The sequence below is a fragment of the Lytechinus pictus genome, chromosome 5 (assembly GCF_037042905.1).
Source record: "Lytechinus pictus isolate F3 Inbred chromosome 5, Lp3.0, whole genome shotgun sequence".
Classification (NCBI taxonomy): Eukaryota; Metazoa; Echinodermata; class Echinoidea; order Temnopleuroida; family Toxopneustidae; genus Lytechinus; species Lytechinus pictus.
In genome coordinates, this window is record NC_087249.1 from 24084371 (window position 1) to 24107953 (window position 23583).

Here is a 23583-nt window from a genome sequence, read left to right on the forward strand (position 1 = left end):
GCGCTCCCCTAATTCGAACATCAATTTGGCGCCCCCTAGTTCAAACATCAATTTGGCGGACACCCCCTCCCCCCACCAATTTCGAACATCAATTGGGCGCCCTCCTTAGTTCGAACATCAATTTGGCACCCCTAGTTCGAACATCAATTTGATACCCCCTAGTTCATGTAGTTCGAACATCAATTTGACACCCCCTAGTTCGAACATCAATTGGACGTCTCCTCCTAGTTCGAACATTAATTCGCCCCCTATACTTCAAACCAATTCGGCGCCCCATAGTTCGAACATCAAATCTACGCCCCGGTCAATATCTCCCTCTTTCTTTTCCCATCTCATTTTCTTTCTTTTTTCTTTCTCTTTTCCTCATTCCCCTTCTCTCTTTCTTTCACCCTCTTCCTCTCTTTTTTTCTCTCTTCTTTCCCACTTTTCCTCTCTGTTTTATTCTCTTTCTTTCCCCCTCTTCCTCCCTCTTTTTTCGGGGGGGGGCATGGATTCGTGCCTGATAGAACCCCATGGTCTCGTATCATTTGACCTTTTGACCTCTCGATGACATTTGATCTCACTATATCCTGATCATAATTTTACACACACTGCGGACTATCGGACCCGCGGACTATCGGACCTGCGGACTATCGGACCCGCGGACTAACGGACCTGCGGACTATCGGACCTGCGGACTATCGGACCCGCGGACTAACGGACCCACGGACTATCGGGATGTATAAAGTATTTAAAAAATTGTTTCAAATTATGATATCTATATTTTGATGTTAATTGATGCTCTGAAATCTTATCTTTGAAATGCAATTTTAAAAAATAAATTTTGTTCATGCTTGAGCGAACACGGGACGTTTTTGTCGGGGTTCAAAAAGAGGCTTGCGCCAGAATGGCAGAATACGAGTATGATGATCAGACTTCTTGCTAATCAGCAGACTTCCTCTTAACCTTTTTATTATCTGTGCCATAATTTTCGAATTATGCTGTCAAATTTTATTTACAAATTTATTTATTTAATTGAAAATATTTTGTTTGTTTTTTTCATTTAAACTTCTTTTACCTTTGAATTTTCCTTCATAAGAAAGAAAAGAAGACTTTTTTGTCAACCCAAGCAAGAAGATTTGCATTATTAATTGGGATAACTTGTAACTATTCAAATCTTTTTATCTTGTGAAACAAATTATGTTATGGTACCTTTAGAAGACATGAATCCATTTTTCAAGGGGTTATTGATTCCTTGACCAAGTTTAATTATATGCTCGACAGGACAAACAGGAAGGAATTCATGTATTTCAATGGCAATGGTGTATCGAGTCAATTTTGAAGAAGCTAGATATGGTAGATCAGGTAAAATGTATTAAAAAGTTGTGAGCGAGCGAAGCGAGCACGCAAATATTCCCACTTTTTTATTACAATATCAAATTTTGTGATAGATTTTGACATAATATTCAGAAAATAATATCATATTTTACTTTCTATCTTTCCTTTTATTTCCTTTCCACTTGTTTTCTTGGTCATGATTTTTTGTATTGAGCATCCCCGAGCCCCCGTCCATCTGTATGGCACTGATCAAAATGCACCATAACCTTAGTAGCACACAATGAAAAGATTTATAAAAAATACACGCTCTCCCATACTTCGGTTGGAAAAAAAATTGTTTTGCTTGAAGAAGGAATATTCAAAGCTAAAAGACAACACATTAAAAGGAAACAACAACAGAACAATTCAAGCAAATAAATAGATTTGAAAATGAATTTTGACCGCATAATTTGAAAATTATGGCAAAGATAATGAAAAGGTTAAGAGGAAGTCTGCTGATTAGCAAGAAGTCCGATCATTATCATTTTATGCCATTTTGGAGCAAGCCTCCTTTTTAACCCCGGACAAAAACATTCCGTGCTCGCTCAAGCATGAACAAAACTAAATTTTGTTAATGGCATTTAAAAGATAAGAATTCAGAGCACCTATTAAAACCAAAATATAGACATCATAATTTGAAACCAAAATTTTATAGACTTTTCAAATCTGTCCCGTTTTTTTATACGCACTGTATATTGTGATTAACCGATTTCTAAATGACAATGAGGTAGGGAAAATGCCACAAAGGTAGACATGGCCAGCTCCCCCCCCCCCCCCTTCAACCCCACTTTCAAAACCGTTCTGCGGCCCCTGCCACTATCTTCCGGTTTTCTCACGGTGCTACTTACTCGTACCAACTACGATGACTTTTACCCTTAGGCAAGGTGTTAATACACCATGGAGTTTCAACACAAATCAAATAGTGAAAGTGTTTTACTTTAATTGTGTTGATTCTACTTTGTGTTGAATTAACACCATGAATTTAACACCGATGTATTCTTGTACGGAATATATATATATTTTTTTTTTACATAGGCACAATGAAGCCTTCTCTTGTCAATGCTTAACCAGTCTGCAGTTTTCCGTGTTATAAAGAGAAAATTCCTCTTCGGTGTTCTTAAATTCAAGTTCCCTTTTCTTAGGTAAGGATTTTTTTGCAGCATATTTTATGTGACGCCACCCCCCCCCCCTCCCTTCCCCTAATCCAGGGTTTCTGCTGGATGGGCGTATGTGGGGTGGGGGCAAGAAAATTGTTCAAGCTAATAAAGTTTTTTAAAAAGTTATGTAAGGAAATGGTGTGGGTTTTCATAGTTTTTAAATAAATACTGGAAATCAAGACCATGAAAAGAAATTTCACTAATACTTGTAAGTTCCCTTCCTTTGCAGTTGGGTGAAATTGTGAAGCTTCTTAAATAGATAACTGGTCCTCTCCATAACACAGATAGAAAGAGGATGAGGAAGCTAAGGGAGGTTGAAAAGATAAGAGGGTCATCGTCCTTTACAGACGTTCCGCAGTTAAAATGAAATCCATGTAGCTTTCACCAAATTTTGCTCAGAGTTATTTTAGCACCTGAATATTTCAAATATACAAAAAAATGACGTGGGTTCATGTGCTTGATTTTTTTGCTATTGAGCTTTGAATTTCATCCAATTGAAGTTCTCGAGAATTGCGCATTCACTAAGAATTTTGCATTTTTATTAGACCCCACGAGATTACGAGGTTAAACCTGTATACCAAGTAAAATTTCAGTAAATTTCATCAAATTATTGAATACAGAGGATGGAGAATTCATTCATATTACTATTCGTTTGCCCTTTTAGGCAAGCAGCACCTTCATTTTCAAATGAAAGATGACAAAAACGTGAGTTCAAAAGGCTAAAATTTCTATAACAAATCTGAGAGGTACAATGAATGCTGCACTTTATTCTAAATCCATGTTATTTTCACCAAAATTTGCAATTAAGCTTGTAGCAGTGTAAAGGAAGGTGTAGCGGTGTAAACGTTAAAATATTGAGTATACCTACTCGGTATACTTGGTAGATTAGCCCTTAATTTCTAAGGGAAGGGCTCTCAATAGTTCATTGAAGGTAGCCACTGTAGGTGCAGATACACTTCGTCTGGAAGTTTGTTACACTGATGGACCCGACTCTCTTGCAGAAGTGGCCCGTTAGTCGGGTTCTGGAACGAATTTGGAACAATGATATAAGTTCAAGAATGACCTCTAAGAACTATTTAGGTTGAGAGAAGAAACTCTGGGCTGAATTTCCTTAATACCCATTTGAATATAAAATCTGCTTTAATTCTCCTCTCCTTCAAAGATTCAGATGGAATTCGCTTTTTTGCCAAGACGTAGACATTTATTTTCGATCTGTACCGGTGTACCTTATCTAGTTTTCGAGTTTTGAGGCGATGTTCCAAAAAAGATGGGGCAAGAGGTAAGGAGAGGAAGAGAGTTTTCCGCTCTTCAAAATTTGAAGAGTTTTTAGGGGCTTGATGATTTCATTCTGTACAACCCCTTGAACCCCCCCCCCCCCCCCACCCCCCTGGAAAATGCGGAGGATCGAAATTCATCAAACATTATTTTTGTAAAGCAATAATTTTTTCGGCGGCGCGACCTCTACGTCAGAGAGAAAAAAAACCCTTACGATGGCGGACGTTTTGGACATTCACGAAGCAGAAGGAGATGAAGAATTTCAGGTTGACGAGGAATCTGATCGTAAGTAATGAATGCTTGATGCTCCAATATCAATAAATTTCATTATATTTAATTATTATTCAATTTAAAATGACAGATCTAGAATTCTTTCGTAAATCATGATAGTTCACTTTGACCATGTTGACATGGTTGTTTTGATCAGTCCCACGTATGCGCTTCTGTGTCTGTAAACGGTAATTACGTGTGTCGGACGTCGGTCTTCAGTAACGTTAGAGGCGCTGGTCAGAAAATTGGGATCGTCCCAGTTTACAGGGACTGTCTCAATTTTCAAAGATTTCTCTACACAAGAAATCTAGGAAAGTTCATTCACCTGTCAAGTGCCGACACCGATCAAGTGTGCTAGTCAATGTAAACAAAAAGGTTTCACTTTCAAGTTTCATAACATCGATTAACAAGATGATTGGAAGACGGCAAGTCATGAAAAATAGATGGTGAACCGGGGGGAATTGAGGTCACTTAGAGGCTGTTCACACCGCAAGGGGGGACCGTGGGCGGACCGTGGATCGCGCTATCGTAGCGCGATCCACGGTCCGCCCATTGGCATTCGCCGGATTCACACCGCAGTGAGATAGCGCGGTCTATCGTAGCACCCCCTTTTTTGAGAGGTCCTGTTGCCATGACGCGTGACGTCATGAGGTCAGAGCGGTCAAAGATTTCGCGCGCTATTACGAACCCGTACTAGTTAGTTGAGAGCTCGATATCGCTGTGCCTATTATGCTAGCCGGCCTACGTTTATTTCATGGCGTTGTATACATTGTGCATGTATTTCTAATTTGAATGAGTATAAAATTCCCCGCGTGTAGAACGATGACTTCCGGCGTGCTATCATAGCTCGGGTTCACACCGGCAGAGATAGCGCGATCTAGCGCGCGCTAGACCGCGCTATCTCTCGTGGACCACCCCCAAGAGGTGCTCCAGTTGCACGCCGTTTTGGCTCGCCGTGGCTCGCTGTTGGGCGGACCGAAACGACGTTGTACCTTCCACACCGCAGAGATAGCGCGATCTAGCGCGCGCTAGATCGCGCTATCTCTGCCGGTCTGAACAGGCTCTGAATCTATTTTTAGCACTCTCAATTTCCCTAATTGCCGTCTCTGACCGCTGATTGGTCTATCGCGCAGATCACGTCATGACCACATGGTCACCAAAATAATTTGTTAACTTTAGGCCGTGTGTGCGGAAGTATCATTAGTGATAACGATATCTATGATATCCGGTCACATTGTCTACACATGAAATGGTCTTGGTTCGTGAGCGGATCGCTAAGTATCGATCGAAAGTTATCAAGATTCAGAAATTTTCATATTCATGCGACGCTCCGAAACCCGGAATCGATTGACTTTGAGCACGTTGAGATAGATTCTACGAACTCTAAACACGATGCAATATCGACGCTACTTCGTAAGATTTTGATGGAAAAAAAAAAGAAGTAATCAAAATTCGCTCACTTGTGCGGTACCGGTAAGAAAACAGATCCTCCGAAAATACATTTCATAATTCATATAAAATATAGGAAAAAAGTGAAACTCCAGGTCGATTTTGGTACGAGATGATGAGAATTGCAGACTTGTTTTGATGGAATACGGTGTGGGGCACTGGGAGGCTTGCACTGCGCTTGCTTAATATATTTTCATTCATGAATTGGCTTGCGGCAGTGGCTTGATGACATTACGTAACCAAAGTGTTGTTGCCCCCTCGCGGTGAACGCGATGCTGTCTTTTCTATACAATTTGCCGATGTGCCCCCTCTCCGCGAAGTTTTCGATGTCCCATCAAATTCAATTCAAAAGAAGATGTCTCTAGCGTATGAAAACATGTTATTCCTCTTACCGCGTGGAAGCTAAATATTTTTAATCTTTAAAACAGAAAAGAGCATTCATTGTGTGGTATAAAATGCCTACCTTGGTCACATTAGCCACATTATTTATCATTAAAGTAAAAGTAGGCACCTGAAGAATCAAAAGTATTTTATAATGATTATTTTCTTTCATCACTGTAATTGTAAAGGGGAAGTATTACTATTCACATAAGTAACTTTCCTTTTCCAAATAGTGCACGAGGCTTGCAGAAATCAGCTGTCAAAGATTATATATTTTCAGTCCATATTTCTGCCTTCATCGGTTTTCCATCGAGGTACTTCATGAGTGAAGTCACACCGTACAAAGCTGACAGCAGAGCTCTAATAATTGTATCATTCACATTTTACATATTCGCATCTAATCTCAAGCAGTGTCTGTAAGATAGGGTGTCCAAACTTTAGACATTTAAAACATACTTGTATTCATTATGCTACATGCAAAATTCACTGAGAAAATATTTACATTTTATACAAAACCAGTTCAATTGATACTTACCAAATTGATGGCAAGACTGTAAACTAAACAAATTTGACAAGTAGATCAAGGTGGAGGGGTTTTGCAGGTATCGTAATCTAAAATCGTTTTGCAATCAACGAGTACGTGTGATGGATTACCATTCTGAAAAGTGTGATCTAACTTTGTGGACAAAAGTTTTGTGGGGATTTAAACTAAAACTCGGAAGACTGCAAAATTATATAGAATCAGTCAGTAAATCTCACTCAAGAGTTTGTGCAAGATTGGAGATGACACTGGCATGGCATGACCATGCACCACTCGATCAAGTCACAACATTCAATGCCATCTACATGTATTGCACAATGCACTGTAGTTGAATTACATGAGCTCTGATCATGGGCTGGAGAATGGAGGGAGAGAGCATACAACTTGTTATCATAGCAAAGTTGCAATAACAGTTTAAAGCTATGGAAATCATTCAATTTGATTGACTGATCTAGTAAAATTGTATTGGGAATCTGTTATAACAAGTCTTTATGAAATGGGACCCAGAGGGAAGAAAGTCATCAGTACAGGGAGAGAGCGAAAGAGACAGGACAAGTACAACGATACACCATCCCGGTGAATTGTACTTTCACAAATGGTGATAAGAGAAAAAGGATCCCTGACCTCTTTTTCAAATCTGGGATTCAGACACATGCTTTCTGTGCAGGCAACTGGCAGCAGCGTACATACCACAGGCACTTTTCAACAAACACTGCAGCACTGGTGGAAAATAACCAGTACTATCAAAGTCCAAACTCAGGATTTACACTTAATAATTCATTAAAAACTGGTAAAATAACACAATTGCTGCTCTTTATAGTGTGTGAAGATGTCAAAACTAAGAGTGAATATCCAATGACATGGAAGGAAAAACAAATCAGCAAGGGGAATGCATGCATGCATATGCCTTGAGTAGGTCGGTTGTAAATTGTATGATGTCATCATTGAGACTGTTTCCGATCATGTTTTGTCTGTATTTAGGGGGCTGAGAAGGGTCTCTAATAATTGCATTTCTTGCTTTTCCATGACATCTCTAAGACTTTTAAGTGACATATTTGTGAATAATAAGACAAGACCTTGTCATCCATATATAATTTGTCTATAATTATCATTTATCATGAATTTTCTTCAGGTGGATACTTTAACCCGCGAAACAGAATAGAAGATGGGTAGATCTAGTCCTTCCCACGAATAGCATTGAACGTTGAAGCTCTGAAATTTCAAAATTTCTCTGAAACTTTAACCTGCTCTAAATCATTTGATTTTTCTTAGATTATAAAACTCAATTTTGAAGAAAAGAGAAGTTTTCCTTTTCCATGCACGTGAAGCAAGGAAAACTCTGTGATGTATTTTGGAAAAAAATCTGTAAATTCACTTACATTAAGCGCTTCCTTCTGTTTGTATATGAAATTTGAGTGAAATTCAAAATTTCAAATTAATGGCACAAAACAAGACAGGAGATGGATGTGCAGCGATGTGGAATAAAGTTTCATCGTATATACTTTTGCATAAAAGCACAGTACAAATTTTGTGCCTGCCCCTTTGAGCAGATACTTGCCAAAAATTGCGTGCTAAAAAACTGAAGATATAGCATATTGGGACTTGGAAAGTGGCGGTACTGTTAACCCACTCTGATTGGAAGAGAATAAATTTTGTGTCAATGTAATTATTTTATTAAAAAAAATTGTAGCTTACACCAAACGTATACTAAAGTTATAATTTCTTACAAAAAAATGCACAAGTCCCATAGCCATGGAGGGAAAAAACGTAAGAAAAACTGGTAAGGAAAATAAATGGGAAAGTCAATTTTGATATTTCCCGCGCAGAGCATAGAAGCAAATTTTTGTATGAAGAGAGCTCTAGAAGAGCATCTCATTTAGGTTTTTATTCTTTTGACAAAAAAACAAGGATAAACAATATAAAGTCTATACCCTTCTTCCTATTTCTCCCTTCGCTTATTCTTTTTTCTCTATCAAGGAAACTCAATAATTTTGTTTTGAAATACACTACTCAAAAAAAGTTAAGGACCACTTTTTAATGTGTGTATACAATTTTCAAACCGGGTGTTGTATTTCTAGAAATACCCGAATATGGCTGTCTTGAATCTCCTCAAACACCCTGTAACAATTTCACACATGGGTGGTTTCAGTTGTTGCATGATGTCTCTCGCATTATTGCATATCCTGAAAAGTGGGCCCATTGTGAAGTGGTACAAATGTGGATTCAAATGCATTTTCTGTCTTTAGTCTCTACAATCAACAAATTGCTGACAACAGCAATGCCAAGATACAGCTGTCCAGGATGCCATCAAACACAATGAAATCAATTTCACACATGCAGTTCTTTCATGTCTCTTGCATCATTGCAATGTGCCCGTACAAAAGTGGCTTCCAAAGCATTTTCTGTCTTTAGTCTCTACAATCAACAACTTGCTGACAATAGCAATGCCAAGATACAGCTGTCCAGAATGCCATCAAACACAATGACATCAATTTCACACATGCAGTTCTTTCATGATGTCTCTGGCATCATTGCAGTGGGCCATAAGACAAGTGTCTTCCAAAGCATTTTCCGTCTTTAGTCTGTACAATCAACAACTTGCCTACAACAGCAATGCCAAGACACCACCTAAGTGAAACAGATGTAGCCAGAGCCCTAGGGATGCTGGAAGCTGGCCTCAGTCAGCGAAGAGTAGCCAGAATGATGGGCGTGTCACACAGTGTCATTAGCAGAGCAAATCAAAGACACCGAGAGACAGGGCTATACTCCGAGAGACCCCGCAGTGGCCGACCAGTTTCGACAACCCCTAGAGATGATCGCTACTTGACGAATCTCAGCCTCCGCAACCGCTTTCACAGTGCACGCCGCCTCAACAATGACTTCGCTGCAGCAACTGGAGTGATTGTTTCCACTCAAACAATCCGTAACCGACTTCACAGAGCCAATATGCATGCCAGACGGCCAGCTCAGTGTGTCCCACTCACCCCTGCTCACAGAAGAATTCGTCTCAACTGGGCCCGGGAGCATGTCAGATGGACCAGACAGCAATGGCGTAGAGTTCTGTTCACAGATGAGAGCAGATTTTCCCTTGACCACAATGATGGACGTTCGAGAGTCTGGAGGCGACCAGGAGAGAGATTTGCAGACCCCTGTATTGCAGAACATGACCGTTATGGGGGAGGCAGCGTCATGGTGTGGGGAGGCATCACCTACGCCAACCGTACTCATCTCTACGTGGTCCCAGGGGGAGCAATGACAGGAGTGAGGTACAGGGATGAGGTCCTTGAACCTATAGTGGTGCCATTTGCAGAAAATGTGGGACAAAACATCATTTTCATGGATGACAATGCCCGTGCCCACCGAGCTAGGGTGGTGACCGAGTTCCTTGAGGGCCAGGGGATTGAGCGTATGGAGTGGCCAGCGAGGTCCCCGGACTTAAACCCGATAGAGCACGTCTGGGACATGATGGGGAGGAGTCTCGAGCAGCTCGAAGCCCATCCACTTGGACTGCAGCAGCTGGGTGTGGCTCTGGAGGCTGCATGGGATGCACTGGACGTCAGAGACATCAATCGCCTCATCAGCTCCATGAGACAGCGCTGTGAAGCCGTTATTGCTGCAGGAGGTGGTCACACTCGTTACTGAACTGCCTGAAAAACACTCAGACATTCGTTTTTACCACTTCATGTCGGTAGCTGATACCCCTCGGGGCCCACTTTTCAGGATGTGCAGTGATGCGAGAGACATTGTGCAACAACTGAAACCACCCATGCGTGAAATTGATTACAGCGTGTTTAAGGACATTTAGGACAGTTGTACTGAGGTATTTCCAGAAATAAAACACCTTGTATAAAATCTTTGTGTACGTTTTAAAAAGTGGTCCTTAACTTTTTTTGAGTAGTGTATAACATTTCATAAGAAATATACCCAACAAAATAAATCATGAAAAATAATTAGGTTGATTATGTCATTATTGGACAATAAATCAATTTTTTCAATGTTAGCACTACAGATACTATTCCACACAATAAAAGAGAATGAAATATCAATTTAATTAAAAATTGGTGAGGAATTGTCTCGCACAATTGCTCTATTCTTTGCAATAAAACTTAAATTTAAGAATACAATCAGAGTACTACTACAAGCCAGTTCAAATGCTTCATATGGTCAGATTGGAATAATCTCAGAAGGAAATATCAGGCAATACCTTCTTAGCATGATTCAAGCAATGTGCTGAAATGATTGTAAAAATGCAGTGGAAGAAAGATAGCTTTGAAATTAGGAAATACAAATATATCCTTTCATTTCTTGATCCTTTTTTGTTCTTATTTCTTATCAATGCAATCTTATTACTGCAAAAAAATATGTGGATGAAGGCTGAGTGTCTTTTGGGGGAAATCATGTTATTGCCCAAAATTCAGATAGTTACATCACATACATGTTAGGCTGGCACAATTTGGATTAAGACCACTAATTCCCAGCTGGAATGATGCTTGTGGAGTTTCACCTAACTTCTTACTCATTCTTCTTTCTTTGTATTCTAAACTTGCAGAAAGTATTCAGAAGCTGAGGCAAAGCGTAAAAAAGAGGAAAGGGAGAGGATTTGGCGCTGGTAAGTACAATATCAAACTACAATTTTAACCAAGTTGTATTCTATAAGAAATGGTTTTAAAATACTAGAATGCTTTAATATTAGGTCAAGAGTCAAGTCTGTCAGTCAGCTGGTCCTGAACCAATGCACTGTCAGTCAAAAGTGAAATTTTGGGCACACTGGTGGACATATGAGATAAATAATATAACAGTTAAACACTTAAAGGACAAGTCCACCCCAATAAAAAGTTGATTTGAATAAAAAGAGAAAATCCAACAAGCATAACATTAAAAATTTCATCAATATCGGATGTAAAATAAGAAAATTATGACATTTTAAAGTTTTGCTTGATTTCACAAAACAGTTATATGCACATCCTGGCTGGTATGCAAATTAGGAGACTATGACGTCATCCACTCTTTTGTATTTCATTATATGAAATATGAAATATTCTAATTTTCTCCTCATTGTCAAGTGATACAACGATTAATTCCTCCCTTAGCATGTGGAATTAGCATTGTTGAATACTATATGGTTCAGTCAAGTTGGTCCTTATTGTCAAATCTATAAAAAATGAGATATTGTATAATTCAAACAATAAAATACAAAAGAAATAGTGAGTGATGGACATCATCGACTGACTCACCAAGTTTTGCATATCACTGTTTTGTGAAAAATAAGCGAAACTTTAAAATGTCATAACTTTCTTATTTTACATCCGATTTTGATGAAATTTTCAGCACTATGCTGGTTTGATTTTTCTCTATTTATTCAAGTCAGCATTTTCCTGGGGTGGAATTGACCTTTTAGATTTACATTTCCTGAAATTTCACAATATATTTCAAGCCACAAATCAACCATTTCGACTATTGGAAGTACAGTTTTCAATTTCCTTCCTTGAATTTTTATTATATTGTTGCACTCTGTGTAGCAAACGCTGCCATATTTCTTTTCAACTACTAGGAATCTTCACTTTCCTTAGATAGCAAGAACCCCAGTGAAGCAATAAAAGTTGCAAAAAACAGAATATATCTGGCCATGCTCTCACAATGCAAGAATATCACGTTGTTACTGGCTGATGAACTCAAGCAAGAAGATTGAGAAATCGCGATTGGTAGTCTCATTTCCAATAGTGCCATCTGTTTATTAAAGGTTTTGACCCTTTTTTTATGAGAAATTTTACATCCTTATCTGATTTTGAAATTTTCTGGTGATATTGAATTTCTTATCAGCAATTGCTGGTCTGTGCCAAAGATCATCAGTGAACAATAGTAAAAAAATATATAATACTTAGGCTTAATACTTATATTTTTAAAATTACAAGAAGTGCATACTGTATCACCGAATATTCAGTTTCTAGATAATATGTTTTTAATGCATGGAATTTATCAAACTTATGCTTCTTCTCTTTTAGTTGAGGTATGCAATGATTCTCTGATCCAGGAACTCATATCATAAAGGAATTTACAACTGTTGTAACTTTGCCATTATGGCAACGACCATGTTAACAGGACTCAGCAGCCAGTAACAATCAGAGTTTCCATGGTAGCTACCTTAATTGCAAAGTTACAATAATTCTAACTTTTAACGAAACGGGCACCAGATGATAGCGCAGTGAATTACATTTTTATTGTATATCTACAGAGGGAGGAATCCGTACTGCTGATGATGAATTCCAGGGTCTTGAGATTGATACAAGTGAAACAGGGCCTCAAAGATGTAAGTAAAAATAATACTTTTGAATAGTTTTATATACTTTTTTTCCATTATTGATGGAGGAATTATTTTCTCTTGTTGTTTGTCCATCCTGCTTTTGTTCTTACAACAACTAAAGAGGTTGTTTGATGGATCAGTTTCAAACATATAGGGGTGACAATGATGTGGTTTTGTTTGGGGGAGATAAAGGTCTAAGGTCATAGAATTCTTCATATAGTATATCAACTAACAGGATCCTAAATTTTTAATTAATTGTAAGAAAACTTTAAAATTAGTAACATTTTATGAAAATGATTGCTCTTAGCTTTCCAAAGATACATGCACCTGAATAGGTATTCTAGGACTAGACACCACTGAGTACCTTTGTTCTAAAAAGGCAATTTAAAAAATAATTGATCTTTCACATTCGCTGCTTATTAAATACATGTAAAAGTGAATTGTTTGTGTGATGCATGGCCATATCACTGCACTTTTATTCATTATTTTCAGTTTAATTCTTGTATTTTTGTCAAGGAATTCTATTTTTCATTAATTGATTAATGATTGGAGTGCTTTCTATTCATTCAATCAATTATTTATTTTTGTATTCATCCATTTATTCTCTGAGTTACTGTTTCCACTGTTTGTCAAATCAAGATTTGTGAGATTTTATGAATATTTATGATGATGTTGTGTGCCATTTTCTGTTCAACTGTACAGGGCTGGATATTACTTATATTATTGTATACATTCATTTATTCTCACAGTTATTCAATGTTTCCACAGATGTAAAATCATGATTTGTGAGATTATTTGTAATAACTATTTTGTCTACCATTGCATGTTTCAGCTGTAGAAGGCTGGATATTATTTGTGACCGGAGTGCATGAAGAGGCTACAGAGGAGGACGTAAGGGATAAATTTGCTGATTATGGAGAGATAAAGAACACACATGTCAACCTTGACAGGAGAACAGGTTACCTCAAGGTCAGTCATTAAAATATTGACCCCCCCCCACATCAAAATCCACAATAAGTCGTCCAAAATTGATTTTATTTTTTATTAAGTTTAGAAAAAGCAATTTAGTTTCTTTAATTCTTGCCCGTCAAAATTGATCACCAATTATCACATGCAACAACTTTATACAATGAAGAAGATTTTCAGTCATAGCTTCAAAAAATAAGGAGAAAACAGGGTTGAAATTTTTGGATCACTCAAGCATGGCACAAGCAAACTGGGTTAAACGTCCAGCACTACAGAAAAAGTGGTGTTTTTGAAACCCTTGAATCTTGTGTATAGTCTGACTTAACAACTTTGAATTATGACGTAATGATGAAAGGGAATTTATTCTTTCAGATCAATTTCTCGAGATCAATTTGCTATTTTGGCAAATTGCAGAAAAAACCTTGCCTGATGACTTTTTTTTTTTTTTTTTTTTTTTGGTGGAGTTCTCAAATTACACAACCAGTATCACTTTGAATATAAAATTTTACTATTTTGATGAATTCCCACTATGAATAGCTAATATTGAAACCTTTTTTTTTCTACTGCTGTTTAGATACCTTCATATCAAGTTTATTATGCAACTGAACTATTAGCTGTGTTACATAAAGTGTAGCAGTTGATACATGTATTTGCAATCAATAATTACTCATTTTTACATGGGTTTTTATTGACTTTACAATTAAAATATGTTGTATGATGGATTGTGTCTGTAATGATACAGGGTCCTGAGTCTCTCTGATTGTCATGGAGACTGTCTGAATATTACATGATTGTAAAATGAAAAACATCTCCGTGGTTCATACACTGATAACCTCAATTTGATTGTTCATATTTGAGAAGGACCTCCTTATTTGCTCAGTAAATTTTCCCCGAAACTAAGGTGAATAATGAAAGTTAAGACTCTGGATTCTTCAAGTTATTCTGACCCATGTATTTTGTAGCAATTATTGTTCCATTTTGGCATGGAAAACATGAGAAACTGGGAAGTTAGATATAGGTAAGATTAGGGCTATCCTGTTTTATATTACACCTAGATAGATCCTTGTCATTTTATTGGTTGTTTGATATCAATAATTCAGCCAATTTCACAATGACATCAACATTCATGCAATATGGGATCCCAACTATTTGTCCATTACACACTCGCAGAGATCACTGGCACTAAAGGTAAAAACACTTACGTTTGCAGCATGTAAAGCTGTTATGGAACAATCAGCAGACTGCACTCACTTTAGTACTTATGCATCCAAAGCAATAAATGTCAAATGAAAAGGATCTATTATTTGGGCTCCTAAAAAACAATGATTTTTTTTTTATTCGTGCAATGGATAGCATACTTCATTCGGTGAAAGATGAAATTTTCTGTCCATTGCACTCATAAGCATGCATTACTTATATTACATATTAGTTTTTGTCTCACCTGCATAGCAGAGTGAGACTATAGGCGCCGCTTTTCCGACGGCGGCGGCGACGGCGGCGGCGGCGGCGACGGCGGCGTCAACACCAAATCTTAACCTGAGGTTAAGTTTTTGAAATGACAGCATAACTTAGAAAGTATATGGACCTAGTTCATGAAACTTGGCCATAAGGTTAATCAAGTATTACTGAACATCCTGCCTGAGTTTCATGTCACATGACCAAGGTCAAAGGTCATTTAGGGTCAATGAACTTAGACCATGTTGGGGGAATCAACATCAAAATCTTAACCTAAGGTTAAGTTTTTGAAATGTCATCATAACTTAGAAAATATATGGACCTAGTTCATGAAACTTATACATAAGGTTAATCAAGTATCACTGAACATCCTGCATGAGTTTCACATCACATGACCAAGGTCAAAGGTCATTTAGGGTCAATGAACTTTGGCCGAATTGGGGGTATCTGTTGAATTACCATCATAACTTTGAAAGTTTATGGATCTGATTCATGAAACTTGGACATAATAGTAATCAAGTATTACTGAACATCCTGTGCAAGTTTCAGGTCACATGATCAAGGTCAAAGGTCATTTAGGGTCAATGAACTTTGGCCAAATTGGGGTATTTGTTGAATTACAGCCATAAATTTGAAAGTGTGTTGGTCTAGTTCATAAAACTTGGACATAATAGTAATCAAGTATCACTGAACATCCTGTGCGAGTTTCAGGTCACATGATCAAGGTCAAAGGTCATGTAAGGTCAAAGAACTTTGGCCACGTTGGGGGTATTTGTTGAATTGCCATCATATCTCTATAAGTGTATTGGTCTAGTTCATAAAACATGGAAATAAGAGTAACAAAGTATCACTGAACATCTTGTGCGAGTTATAGTAGTTTTCAAAATCAGCACTGCTGCTATATTGAATCGCGTGATGCAGGTGAGACGGCCAGAGGCATTCCACTTGTTGTTAGATTATATTGGAAGTTGACTAAACAGCAAGCCATCATTTTAATTTGTGTCTTGGGTTTGCTCATCTTTTTCACTATTTGAAAATATGTCCTGTAGGGCAATTCCATAAAATGATCAACCTTTTTGTACGTCCGACCCCCATTTTTCTCAAGTCTTACTTCACTTCATAAACTGACCAAGTTATGGTCCTTTGAGAACTTTACAGACTGTAAAAAGAGCAAGAAATCGAAGACAGAAAATTTCATTAAGGTCCCACATATAGGGGGTCGGACGTACATATTTTATGGAATTGCCCTGTAGATATATGAGACTCTTAAATTGCTATTTTCAATTGACAACTCATATTTACACCATTCTGAGATATCAACAAGAGCATGTTATGAATCTAAATACGGAACACTCTTGGTCACATGTGTGACAGAAATTATGACTAATCTTGACTTTAATTAATAATAAATCTAAAATTTTGAAATTCACAGGAATTTCCAAATGAAATTAAATTTTCAAAATCATGCTTCTGTTTGAAGTCGCACGTGTGACCCACTTCTTTTGACCTCTGACCTTGAACCTGCATATTGTAGAAAGCAAAAAACATTCTCAAATGATAGCTAACTTAAAACATGTTCATTTTACATAACCCCATCTCTAAAACTTTTAGATTTATAACTAATTAAAGTCAAGATTTGTCATAATTTCAGTCACACACATGGCCAAGAATGGCCCAAATGTTGACCAATCACTTTAAGCTCATTTCAGGATAGATTTGTTTTCTGTTGTTAAGATATAACTGTCTATTTTTTTTCTTCCGAATACTTTAACTCTCTTATGTTTGAACCTTCAGACAGAATAATGCATTATTAACTGTCCCATTTCAGGGCTACGTGTTGGTGGAATTTGAAACATTCAAAGAAGCACAGAAAGCTATGGATGCCTTAAACGGTGAAGAGATCTTAGGTCAAACAATCAACGTTGACTGGGCTTTCGTCAGGGGACCACATGAAGTAGGATCAAAGAAAAGGTATGTCTCTCATAGAATTTCATTATTGTGTATGGAGATGGATCCTTTAAGCTAGGGTTACATCGGAACCAAATCAACTGCAAATCCATCCGAATACACGTAGTCTGGTGGTTTTGGGAGTATTCTGTTCTCCCTCTGCGAATGCTAGAAAACTCGGGAGTGGTTCGTAACTGTCCGAGCTCGGCGCATTCGGCCATGTTAGTTTCGATTCGGGTCAAAATTTGGATCATCATTTGGCTGTAATCGGAACAATCTGGCCACATTCGGCACTATTCGGGTGGCATTCGGCTTTATTATGGATGGTCAGAATTGATTTGGGGCAATTCTTGGAGATTCTGCGCTAAATGGGGACCTATTCGGGACCCTTTTATCTCTATTCTGGGAGCTCCCTGAATCAGAGACGAATGAGTTCCGAGACCATCTGAATCAGGCCATATTCGGGCAGTATCGGTCCAAATTTATTCAGGAGAATACGGTTTTGGTGTAACCCTAGCTTCAGCCATAAAAGTTTTATATTCTTAATTCAAGAATATCAAATTAGCCATTTGATATTCACTCAACTTTTAAAATCATGAATAATTGTAGTCCTAAAGAAAGTGAAGCTTGAAAATTTGACAAAGTTATATAAGATGTGTGTATATCCTTCTGATATTGACTGCCTCTGTGTCTGTTGTATTCTGGTGACCAAGAAAAGGTAATTGTATTGTAGAAACGTTGTCGTTATAGGGAGAAAATATTATACAAAACAGAAATGTCACCATTCTACAATTTGATCCTTTTTTTTTTTGCATTTAAATAATGTGAACACTCCCCCCCCCCCCCATTTCCTTCTGATATTGGTTTTCTGAAATGCTATATACCCTAGTTTTACACATCAGGGCTCTGTTTCATAAAGACTTGTTATAATAACAAATGCAAGATTTCTATAACAAATTTAGTATCAGCCGATCAGATTGAAGGATTTCAGTGGCTTATAACTGTTATTGTATAAAATTTGTTATTGTAACAAGATTTATGAAACGGACCCCTGAACTTATATTCGGATGCATAAGTTATAGCGAAAGTAACTTTTTAAGCGGATACAGTACACCTCCTGTGAGTCAAAAAAATGTTTTAGATCCCACTCACTTGGACTGTGGCTTCCAGAAGGAAATAGTATTAATAAATTCATTTCATGATTTGTGCATCTCTTGATACATCCTGAAATACAACAAGTACAAACTTGCCTGACCTAATTTAACCACTATGTTTGTTATAGAAAGTAATGTTATTCATTATTTGAAGTGACTTTATTTCTCACTGTCGAGTTAGGTATTATTTCAAATAAATTATCAATTATTTGTAAACGTCTCTGTCCTGATGATTTTTTTTATTTCTATGATTGAATTAATCTATTGCTGTTTTCTGTATTGTTTTGTTTGTCTATATCTTTTTCTATGTATACAGGAGTGGGAGAAGGCGTTAACACACGTATTGAAGGAGTATAGGATCTTTGTAAAAAATTTCTTGTTGTATATGCCTCAACCATGTGACCCAGTGGAGAGGAAAAGCTGATCATCTGGGTTTTTGTAAAAAAATTTAGCAATCTTGAACCTACTGCATAAAAACTGGCATTGATAGTAACTTTCCCATCAGTGGTCACTATCATGGTGATAACGCTAGCCAAGTTAATGTGGACATCAAGAGTCTTTCTTAAGCTGTGATAAAGAGTCTATAATGTGACGTTTACTTGAGTATCATCCAATATTCCAATCTCACCAAAGTGTTGTGGTTTTGTTTTTTGTTTTGTTTTTAGAAATAATTTTTCTTACAAAATCAGTGATTTGATATAAGAAAGTTAATACAAATGGTTATATCGAAAGTAAAATACAAATGATTATATCCGAAATTTCAGCCCATTCCACGCTTGAGAAGTGATGTTTATAAAAAGGGAAAAAATGTTCAGATATTTTTGTTTTCATCAGGCACTTGATGAAAAATAGATATTTCTTCAAAATTGCAAATTTCAAGGGCTGAGTCGTTTTTTATATCATACCTTTCTTTCCATAATAGTTTTAGGACATGCACATTCATATTATGTTGTAATGGACTGGAACAATGATGTACACTCTTACCAAAACTCGAGAGAGACTTTAATTAACATTGATGGCAAAGCTACTTTCGATGTTTTGTTTCAAGCAATGCTCTCTTCCTGAACAGAACAGTTCTCTATTAATGCAGAGGTATTTCACAAAGAATTGCATTGGAATGGAATTGCTGCATGCACTACAAATGCATTACTGACTGCATTGGATACATTGTGCCCACGGTAAGTGTGTTGGCAATCCATCAAAGAAATCAATATTGCATGCATACTTTGTATTACACATTACTCAATATATTCTCTTGACTCTCTGTGAAACTCCTTTATCTTCTTCCAAGGCCAAGGTATTTGTACAGAACATGTTATTGTAATGCTGGGACTTCTAATCAATTCAGAAAGTGCAGTCACATTTGATGGATGCATGGTCCATTCATCACATTGAAAATCGGTTAAAAAAAAAAATATGAGAGATGCTAGCAAGTAAACAATGAATGCTCAGCAAATGCCTAACATTCTTTTAGTGCTGTACAAATGAGCAAAGAATGTTGAAAGTGAATATACAATGTACTTGACTTATTGGTATTTTTGTTTTCATTATGCTGGCTATGTCACTTTTGTGTGACTTCCATTTATTTCTACCTAATATTGGCAATTTGTATCAAATCTTTTATAATTAAAAGTATCAATTCTTCCTTTGCTGTCCGGTGCATATGGTCTTTGAAACCACTTGGCCACAAAAAAAAAACAATGTTAGAGACACAAGGGGTCAAGCCCTCAGGTAGCTTCATGAGTTTAATTTTGCATACTCTACACATCTTGAAAAAGCAAAATGTCTGCCGTTACCCAATCATGAATTTGAATCCACGGTATTCTCCCTGTAAGATTGATGCAGCTATAACTACTCCATCCCAGCTTGGTTCAATTTCAGATCATAGCCTGCTTTTTGGTGTATGAAGTAGATCATTTTACTACGAAGTAAATTATTGAAGGTTGCTATGGTTCGTTCTAAAAGGTATCAGCAATCTTACCCAAAAAAAAAGAGTTTTGTAATGGCTCCTTCGATTGTTCAGACACACAAATCATATTGGAAGCTTTTGTCATATTTTGTATGATCAGTGGTATTATTGAACATTAGAATTCCAAGTAAGATATTATATGTTTTGAAATGTTTCCTGTAAATACTTTGATACATGTATGCCAATATAGTTGGCTACATTTTGTTATTTGATTGTTCTACAAAGTCTGAAACAATTTACTTTCTTTTTTTAATTATTATTTTTGTGTATGAACTTCTGTATGAAAAGATTATTGGATCATATAAACTGGATGTGTTTCCATTGTGAGACATTTTATTGGCATTTACAGTGAACTCCTATCCCTGCCACAGCTTTGAAAACATGACAATTTTCTTGATTCTTCATATTAGGTTTCAAGTTTATTTACATCCATATTTCGAAGTATCAGTATCAAAGACACTATGTTATTGGTATGCACATGTATTTCTGTCCATATTAAAAAAATATAGGGCATATTTATCATGTTGCTTATGGCATTTTCACTTGTGTGTACATTCATCTTGTGGAAGGGCGTGAGTTAAAGAGAGATCTGGGCCTGGTATCACAAAGAGCTGTAATTGATCAAATTTTCACAACTATAGAAAGCCAGGAACGTCAACATCTAAATGCATGTCTGTTCAAAATATTTTTAGATATGCTGTGTATTTATGCATACATTATCTGTTGGAAATTTAGTGTGCTTCTTTGTTTGAAAAGGACATTGTGCAAATTTCCTGTAGAAAAACTTATATTGATAGATTTCCGTAAAATTGAGGCTGATCGGATCAATCATAGGTTATTCATAGCAGTTTGTAAAACAGGACCCTGGTGTATACTTGTATTGGTTTTTTCAAATGTTATTATGCAGATCATGAAATGGACGATGGTAATATTAGGGCAATTCCATAATATCTGATTCTCAATGTGTCAGAAACTCCTGAAATAATTTGACAATCTTTGCTGCTTCGTGTTGTCAAAGGATTATGGCTTGATTTGAACCATTCTTAAAGTAATGTTAGAATGGATTAAAATGGCGGCCGGAAGCTCAAAAAGGTTGATTAGTTTATGAAATTGCCCTAATAGTTAACTTATTTTTATCTTTTTCATGTTGTTGCTCTTTAATGTGTCGCAGAAAATCCATCCTTTTTCCATGTTAACTTGTTGATAGTATTAAGACTTTTTACACTTGTTTGCAAGTGGTCATTATGGGTAGGAGAATTTTTACACCATTTCTGACATTACTTTGGACTTTTCTATGTATTTAACAGTCTTTGATCATTCATGAGAGCTCTGAATATCATTTCCCCAGCATTGTTGATGTCTTTATCAATTATATAAAAAAAATCATTAAAATTCAAAATTTCCAACCAATGTTGTAATTAGTGTGATGTCAGCAAATCTTTTAGAAATCACCTGATCTCAGTATAATTGATTTCCTTGGGATAATGATCGGAATCACATTTGTAAAATATTTTGATGCCAAAAATGTGAAATGAAATCGCAGTACATGTTCACACATCCTTTCCAGTGGTTACAAATAATTTGTTCAACCTTTTTATGTAAAATTCAGATAAAAATAAAAAGAAATAAACACAATCTTTTTATCAGACAGTGCATTTTTTTTCTTTTTTGGTGGCTTGTAGAGGACCAAAGTATTCACTCTTTGAATATTATCACTAATTATCGTCAAATTCAGAACTCATAACTGAGGTTTACTTCAAAATCATTCAAGCGGAGGGCAAACTTGAAAAGTTTGTGGTTTATTGCGATTATCAGACCTCGTGTGTGTTGAGGAAAAAGAGCATGTGTGGAAAGGTAATTATGCTTGTGAGTGTTGGTACTTGGGATGTGTCCAATGTTTACTCCTTGTGTGTATTTTGTTTTTGGAGAGGTGCAAATTAAGACAGAGAGGGAGACATACGAGTGTTTGACCATTTTTTTAGTTTGTCCCAATACGCAACGAGCCCATTTTGTCTTCAGCATTTTAATATTTTACTCAAACTGATTATATTTGGTGAAACTGATCTGTGTTGCAAGTAAAAGAATTACATTTATAGCCAATCATAATCTATGAATAAATTGATGATCAACAAACTTGCAAATAATTGAGGCATACTGTTAAATAATGAAACACAGGAAAATATATAGAGATTGATGAGTAGATGAATAGATGGGTAGAAAGGTACGCAGATTGATAAAGAAAATTATAGTTATGCTAAAAAAGTTAGTGAACCCCACCAAAAAATTAACTCCATGCCGAGTGTTGAATATAGACAACACTACAATGTCTGGCAAGCCCAGAGAAACAAACGAATGTAATATTTTATCGCCTCACTTCATGACTAAATATCTAAAAACATGGCAGAACTTGAACACTTTCAATATGTATTTTCTGGTGGGGTTCACTAACTTTCAAGCACCAATGTAGTTGTAAAAATAGAGAGTGGATATATAGTATATACAGTTGAGGCCAAAAGTCTACATACGCCAATGGAATTCAGCGAAATTTGTTCGCTTGCCAAACATCGTACAATTTACTATATCCTAAGAAATATAAATACTACCATGACGAATTTGGTATCAAATAAAAGAGCATTTTAAGCTCTTTCACATGATTGGGATGCCGTTGGGATTAAAGTATATTTCAGGTGAAATTTTCTTTGAAGGCAAAAATTCATATTCATGCCAAATGTATTCTATTGTTTATCATATTTTCAAACATTTCATAGAAATGTCAAATCTATGATTCATATTACACTTTCTATCATGATACGTCACCACTGAAAAAAAATTATAATCTGAAATGTTTGTGTTGAGAAGTAACTAGCACAAATATGAAAGTTTTTTGTCAAATTTTTAATTTGTCTAAAATATGAAGATTCTTAGGGAAAAATTACACCTAAATATTTTTCAGCTCCTGATGATAAAGCAATGTAATGAAGGGGCATTACATACTCATTTGTTTGATATCAAATCAGTCATGATAGCACAAATATTTTATAAGATACAGTAAATTTTACGATGTTTGGCAAAAGTCAACTTTCGTTTGAATTTCCTGGGTTTATGCAAACTTCTGGCCTCAACTTTACATGTAGGTATACTGATGGGAGAGTTAAGATTGATACAAAGGTAGAAACACATAAAGTTAGAGAGGGAGATATGCATGGATGATAGAAAGATATACAAGTATGGATTGGTTGGTTGATTGAATGATTGATATAGATTTACAGTAAATAGTGGTAGTAAAATACGAGTTGTGATTGGCTAAGGTTGGTACCACGTGACCTCCCTTCAAAAAGTTATATTGTACATATGTACAACAT

General features: G+C 36.5%; 1 protein-coding gene across 1 annotated transcript; it reads left to right on the forward strand.

The window, feature by feature from the left end:
* Nucleotides 1-3971: 3971 nt before the first annotated feature.
* Nucleotides 3972-21869, forward strand: LOC129262244 (RNA-binding protein 8A-like). The gene is made up of 6 exons (XM_054900330.2): nt 3972-4073; nt 10979-11038; nt 12662-12736; nt 13563-13699; nt 16980-17122; nt 18569-21869. The coding sequence occupies exons 1-6, from the start codon at nt 4004-4006 to the stop codon at nt 18585-18587; spliced, it is 504 nt and encodes a 167-aa protein (XP_054756305.1). The 5' UTR covers nt 3972-4003; the 3' UTR covers nt 18588-21869.
* The last annotated feature ends 1714 nt before the right edge of the window (nt 21870-23583 follow it).

Bases quoted from the DNA above. Each gene is read 5' to 3' on its own strand.
- LOC129262244 (XM_054900330.2), top strand. From the start codon at position 4,004: ATGGCGGACGTTTTGGACATTCACGAAGCAGAAGGAGATGAAGAATTT. The intron at 4,074-10,978 runs GTAAGTAATGAA...CTAAACTTGCAG, and splicing joins GGTTGACGAGGAATCTGATC to AAAGTATTCAGAAGCTGAGG. The intron at 13,700-16,979 runs GTCAGTCATTAA...GTCCCATTTCAG, and splicing joins GGAGAACAGGTTACCTCAAG to GGCTACGTGTTGGTGGAATT.